Source organism: Mustela nivalis, assembly GCF_964662115.1.
Source record: "Mustela nivalis genome assembly, chromosome: 16".
Lineage (NCBI taxonomy): Eukaryota > Metazoa > Chordata > Mammalia > Carnivora > Mustelidae > Mustela > Mustela nivalis.
In genome coordinates, this window is record NC_139035.1 from 62142215 (window position 1) to 62149329 (window position 7115).

Sequence of the window (7115 nt, forward strand, 5' to 3'; positions counted from 1 at the left end):
TCGGAATAACCTTCCGGACCTCTTTGTAAGACAGCAGCTCATGAGCACAGGTACAATCTGAAAGTCGTGACAATTATAATAGGGCAAGGTCAATAGAGTTACAAGTTTCGATCCTGGAGTCAACTAGAGATGAAACTGTAGAACCAGGTATAATAAAAAGGACATTGAGGAAGAACTGGGAATATGGAGTAAGACTGCCAGAGAGACAAGAAGGGCACAACAGAGAAAACCTACATCTTTAATACAACGATATTTGTATAGATACACTCTGGTGTTTTCATTCTGCAACCCAGTCTGTTGGCTTAAAAGCCACAAGGTGCTCACGCATGTAATTTATGCTGAAGAAATCGGTGCAATTGGCATGCGTGAGTGTGTGTGTGTATGTGCGCACTTCAAAGGCTGTAGTTTTAGAAGAATGAGAAGAAAATTACTTCCTGGCCATTCATTAATAATTCAGGTGATATCCTGCACCTCCATTTATAAAACAATACAATAATAAAAACATTGTAGAAAACAACATCATAAATAACATAAATGAGAAATTTTCAAGTATTTCATGTGCCTTGAAAAGTTCCAAACAGTAGTTCTAACAATTGGTATCTTATTTTTCTGTTCTTTTTTTTTTTTTTTCTTCCTTCTTTCCTCTCTCATTTAGTCTCAGAGCCTGGAAAGAGATATGTGCAGCCCTGATGTCTGGTGTGGAATGAACAAGCTCCTACTTTCAAAAGAGAAACTTGTGAGGGCTTTTCAGTTTGTAAAAACACGTTTGTCCTTTATAAAATACAATCCTTCCCACCCTGCTGGTTCGTAAGGGGAGGTATATAGCCTGGAGCCATTATAGGGAAACAACCAACCAAACCCGCAGTGAGGTAAGGAGCCTCAACTGATGGCTGAAGTCCTCAGGAAAAAACAAAATGAGGAGAGCACCTTGATCAGGAGAAGAGAACAGAGGAGAGGATAAGACTATTAACTTTGAAGTTCGATGTCTTCACTCAGCCAGCATCTTACAACAGGTAGAGCTGGCGGGGCCCTACCTCCCTGTCTTCATTCAGCTTAAACATCTTCTCTCCTGACTCCTGTACCAGCCCGGCTGCTGATAACCACATACCAAGCACTCGGGCAGAGAAGGGGAGGCCAGCAGCTTCAGGACTGAAAAGTGCCAACAGTAATAACCAGCTCAAGACAGAACTGTGTCAGCCAGGCATAAGATTCTTTATGATATTGGCTCTTTAGAATACTGTTCAACGTCGAGGCTGTCAGTGGTTGAACTATGCATGGAGTCCCTCGAATGCGTCTCCAACAAGACCTGTGGAGTTTACAGAATCAACTTTCCACAGATTAGCCTTTTTGTCTTGGCCTGCACGGCAACTGGTTCTATTTTCCTGTTTGATTGCAGGATGAAAGACCAGGGATCAGTACATGCATGTAGGTATGTACACACACTCCAGTGATGAGCACCTAGGGTCTTTCCTATCTATTCTTGCAGAAATATATATGTATATATACATATAGACACGTATACATAGTATGTGTACCTATGTGTGTGTGTAAATAGATGTATACATATGTATACATATGTATACATATGTATACATCTATTTACACACACACATAGGTACACATAATAGATCAACCATATCTTAACATCTAGAGTTGCAGAAAGTGCCAACAGAATACATGTGCTTGTGGATGTCACATGAAATGTACCAACCAACCAACCTGAGGTCAGGCCACTGGGAGAAGAGACCTGCAACAGTCTTTGGAAAGCCGCCCCTCCAAAACCATTCTTTGGATACTTGCTCACGTGGCACCCTAAAGGAATTCTGGGAAAGCTGGACTGGAAGGAGGTCCTGCCCTGATGGAAACCAAACACCAAAACTCGATCTACTTCTTACACAGGAGAGACTCACACATGGCAGGCAGCATGAACACTAAGCTACAATGTGAATAAAGCCCTGGAGCTTAATACAGATCGATATTTGGCCTCAGGTTTTCCAGGCATAGAGTCTTAACATCTCAGGCCTCCAGCACCCTGTGAGAATCAGGCGCACTGGGGGACCAGGGAAGGACAGTCTGCAGAATTCTTGGCTCCTTTCTGCTTCTCTGACCCAGCGCTGGAAGAGTTGGCCAGGTCAAGATAGAATCGAGACTTGAGGAAGCGGCGGTATGAATCCTTTTCCATCAGGTTGAAAATCCTCTTCTGGGCCTCATCAAAGCAGGTTATCGTGGGCTCTAGCATGTTCCGGCTTGTCTCCTCCCTGGTGCAGGAATCCAGGTTTACCTGCAGGGCAAAGGCCAAGATGTATCAGATACACTGCCCCGTTGAGGATGGGAGGCCACGTGCTTGGTGGTGAGTAATCTGTGTGCACCCTCCCTACCCCAGAAATGAAAAGAACAGTTAGCTCAACCCTGGTTCATGCGAGAGAGTGTAAAAAGCTCATCTGCCTCTAGGTGGGCAAGGCAATATATTTGTTCTTTCTCACAAACGGAAAGATTTATCAAATAACTCATTAAGGGAGATCATCTAAGGCATCTGGATGGAAGAGCTTCTTAACTGATTGATTTGGGATTATAGAGATTATAATGACCTCCTCCATTATCAGATTTTTTTCCTTTAACTTAGGTGATCTGAAGATCCACACCACTGAAGACCACTTGCAGGAAATTTCACTAAGATCCAGAGAGTTCTCTGCCATGAAGACCTACCTCCTTGGTTGCCTGGACTGAGATGAATTCATTATAGATCTTTTTGGCCTTGGGACTTAGTTTAGAGGGCGATTTGATTTTCTTGTACTCTTCGCAGCTAATCCAGAAGTCGATGTTCTCCTCACTGTATTCAGACTTCAAGAAAGCTTTGAAAGCTGCCAGCCCACCTGTGATGGAAGAGAAAGATCCACCATAATCATCACACTAGCAGGCCTCTTGGGACAGTGTATTTCAGAGAAAGCCAAGGTGCTTGAGAGAATAAAGCATGGGGTCAAACAACCACTTTCTCTCCACTTTCTGGGGGCCATTGGGGGTCAGGTGGCCCTAATCTGTTTGACATCTATTGGAGCCCAGTTATAACTAGTGCTTCTTGCTCAAGGTTTGAAGTCTTAATGTTTCTGAAACACCCATGCAGCCACCAATTGCCAAAGTAAGTTTGAGAAAGAGAAACTAAAGCTGATTCCATAAAAAGTCTCCATATCTGGAACTTTTCCCGTCTACCTTTTCCCCATGTGGTGAGAGAGATGGTTTTCCACATGGTTCTCTGTCACAAAGCTCGAGGGCATGGTAAAATTTCAAGCAGACTGGTTCTCCTGAGTCTGGAAGTCAGAAGAAACCCAATTGTGTCTGCATTTCCTATTAGATCAAATATAGTATGAGATAATTTGTCTATCTAGAGAGCTTTTATCCTCATCCTAGTGGGGAAGAAAGCCGTCACACTTACATTCATGGCTGATCAGGTTTTCCAGTGATTCGGCCCATTTTTTGACTTCCTCTTGGCTCACCCTAGAGACATTAGAGAGAGAAAGAGTAACTTGAATGCCATGATACAAACTTAGGGCAAGAAATTTAAGTCCTGAAAACATGCAGATATTTTCTGTCCCATCCCTGTGATGAGACCTGTTGTTGATTAAGGCAGTCTTTCCATTAATGCATGGACATTTCACATGAAAGTGCTGTCTTCATGAAAATGGATGCCACCTTGATCCACATCTAGTTTAACTAAGAACACAACTTCCTTTTTTCCTCATAGAACATCCTGACATTAAATAGTTAATACTCATTGGGTCTCCACAGAGGCCTTTTCTCTTACCTCTGACAAACCACCACTTTGTCCTTCTTGCTGTGGGAAGAATTATGTTCACAGGAATCTGACTTCTGCAGCAGGAAACCTAGACGATGCTTCATATCTTTTGCACTGCGCAGAAGAAGAAAAAGAATAATGCTAATTAGGTTTTTTAAAAGATACCTTAGTGGCAGAGCTCAAAGAGTCCACTACTAGTAAAGGAGTAGGGGCAGTTTATTCGGGAAATGGGAGCTGAAGTCGGTGTGAACTGTCAGGAAAAGGAGATCTTACTGCTGTGTCTGCCTCTGACTCACTAGGAAACAACAGCCCAGCCTGCTCTGTCTGCAACAGAATTCAGACCCTCAGTCGGCTGCAGGAGCCTCTTCTGTAAACCGGTCATTTTGACCGATGGAACGCTTTGGTGTTTTTAACAGAAACACGGTGAAAACGTGACTGCTCTTTGGGTAATTTATGGGAAGGGGAGAGCAACAGTTAACTGCGGAACAAGGTGCCTTCCTGCTGCACGCCACCTTCTGGACAGTGGTTCCCGTTTCCACCTGCCTCCTTGCTAGCAGAGGGACCAACAGAGGCACACCATCACCTGGGAAAGGGCTGTTCGGTCCCAGCCTCACCTGAAGTGGTGCCAAGAGATTCACCTTATTTAGGGATATTTACGGAGAGAGAGAAGTGAAGGGGGTGGTAAATGCCACTGTTCTCTCCAACATCGGAGCAACTTCAAGCTTGCTGCTAGAGAAATCTCTCGCTGCTGCTGCTGCTGCTGCTTTTACTACTTTCCTGTAGAATATCTACACATTAAGAGCATTTACACTATAAAGGGCATCCAAGCCTTAAAAACAACAGAGAAGCAGGCAAGAGTCACCACTGCAGCTAGTGACTTTAATCAAAGCAGAGCTTTCAGCTTATTGCACTGTTTAACAGGTAGGCTGGGGGGCAGCGGAGCCCGTGACTTCCTCAGAAAGAAGGACCTTTTAATACGTTTTTAAGCTCAACTGTCTCTTTGTTAATGACTCTTTTGTTTGTATCTCTTTTATTATAAAAGCCAAGAAGTAGTTTTAAAAGAACAATGTCACTTTAGAAGAAATGAATGACTAGACTTTTCCTCCTGAGAAGGAGAAAAATAAAGTCACAAGGATAAAAAGACATTTTAGGACGGCTCCTGTTATATCGGTGGCCTGTCAATGCGCCTTTCTCCAGCAAGCTTGAACTCCATTATGTTCCTGGATCGCCCCTAATATGAATGGTATTTTCTCTTCCTCACAAGACTGATTCCCTCCCCCCACCCAGCTTCTCCGACTGGTCAGGGGATGCAAAACCCTCCTTGATGAGAGCAAGATATAATCATGAAGGCTCCAGTGATTCTAAGATACATATATATCATGATTCTGTCAAAATATAAGTCACTTCACATTTCCATGTGCTGGGTCAGGCCGAGATCTGAGTTATTGACCAATGCAAGTCATTGCATAAAGAGCTGGAAGTATGCTTTAGCAAGGATGTTACATTTGTCCTAATAACGCAATGCAACCATAAAATAAAAACCAGCAAGACTTCAGAGGTGAGTCAGGAAGCTAGATTTGATGTGCACTTGGCCATGTACTGCCTATGTGACCTTGAGCAGTTCATGCCCTTCTGCAGTGATGTTAGTGGGTTGAAGTGTTGGAATAGTTGATTGGAAGTTGACCAGTGAGGAGATGGAAGAGTCATTGACCTTGCTGCTATACAGGTTACCTCCCCAGCTTAGCTTCTCAGCTCCTTGGACAGACTAGTGCAACCTTTCATCTCTCTCCCTAAATACTTACCAGGGCATAACTCTTTCCTGACACTCCTGTATTTTGTGTGGTTGGTTTTACATAGGAGTTAACTGAAGCTTGGAGTAATTTGCTCCCTTCATCTCAGGATAGTAATGGAGCAGTCAGTGGAACTTACTCCATACATATTCCCAGCCAGACCCTCCTGCTTCATTTTAAAGCAGCCAAGAAAGTACATTTAATAAAGAATATTGTTTCACACTCCTGAATGACAGAATATTTGAAAGGTATACTTCTAAGAAGTGCACAGGAGACTTGCTTTCTGGGATATTTCTACGGTCAGATTTAAGGTAATTTTTATTTGCAGGGAAGCAAGGGTGTAGTACACATACAGACTGACTTTCTGCCTTTAACTGTAAGAATAAATAATATCATATGCACTAGTCTTGTCTTTTTCTTCAGCTGGCTAATATGTAAACAGTCTCCGAAAGCATTTATATATATATAATTTTTTTTAATTAAGCCAAAGGCATATGAGGAGCTATGGAGTAGTTTTACCTTTTTTTAAATCAAGAGACAATACATCAAAAAAGCAATATCTGCAGGATGAGATCGTCTATAGAACGCTTAACTGAATTGTTAGGATCAATACTTCTCAACCATCACTCGCATAAGGCATTTCAGGAACTGGGGGAAAGGGCAATAAGAAAGGGAGGGTCTAATATTGCAACTCATACTGTATTGCCACACTTGCCTATAAGGACATAAACAGTAGAAGATACTGCAGCACCACACAGAAAACACAGTGTCTGTGATGAGTCTAACCTCATATGGGCTATCTTCCCCTAAACCACCCCGTCGGAAAGCTCAGAGACACGATTCCACACACCCCAGGGATGCCATCACAGACCACTGCATTTGGTCCCAAAACTCGTATCAATTCTTCATTCGAACTAGCTCGGTGAGAAGATCAGAACAGCCCTCAAAACCGAAGTCATACAAAACAACACATAAGTGCCAGCATTCAGAGGGGCACACTTCTCCAGTGACAATTTTGAGCTGATCTTGGAGGAAAGCTAGCAAGTTGAGCTCCCCCACCCCCAGACCACACTGTTTCTAATTCCAAAGAACTAGGTCAGTAAGGAGTATAGGTAAGTAACTAAGAAAGTCAATCAGAAAGTTTAACGTGGTGAGTGGCTGAAAATAATCTTACCTCCTCAGGCAAGAAGCCGGCAGACCTGCAAGTCCTTTGCACATCTTGTTCGGTGTGGGATTCGCAAGCTGGGGAGGAAATGCGGCAAGAAGAGCTGTGGCTTGGGTTTTGAGCGCCCTTGGCCTTTCCCCGGGAGAAGATGCTGTCAGACTCCCGAGCCTGCAGGGGTCCCTTTTATAGCCCAGCGGCGGCCGCTCAGCCAATCAGACGGCAGCCCTGAAACCACCGCCCCGCAGCCGCCTGGCCAATCAGACGGCAGCTCTGAAACCGCCGCCCCGCAGCAGCCCCCCCCACCCGCACCGCCCCCCCGCCCCCCGCGCCCGGGCGGCGAGAGTTACGCGGGGAGGCACTGACGCATCAC

At 44.2% G+C, this 7115-nt stretch overlaps 1 protein-coding gene across 2 annotated transcripts; it reads right to left on the reverse strand.

Moving 5' to 3' along the window:
• Positions 1-601: 601 nt before the first annotated feature.
• RGS4 (regulator of G protein signaling 4) lies at positions 602-6895 on the reverse strand. 2 transcript variants are annotated; one of them, XM_082703968.1, is made up of 5 exons: positions 6755-6895; positions 3800-3904; positions 3431-3492; positions 2707-2873; positions 602-2281 (listed from the first exon to the last, which is right to left on the reverse strand). In XM_082703968.1, the coding sequence occupies exons 1-5, from the start codon at positions 6796-6798 to the stop codon at positions 2042-2044; spliced, it is 618 nt and encodes a 205-aa protein (XP_082560094.1). In that variant the 5' UTR covers positions 6799-6895; the 3' UTR covers positions 602-2041. The 2 variants fall into 2 exon arrangements, with proteins under 2 accessions (XP_082560094.1, XP_082560095.1); XM_082703969.1 differs by lacking the exon at positions 2707-2873 and having other exon boundaries at positions 2070-2281.
• Between the last annotated feature and the right edge of the window lie 220 nt (positions 6896-7115).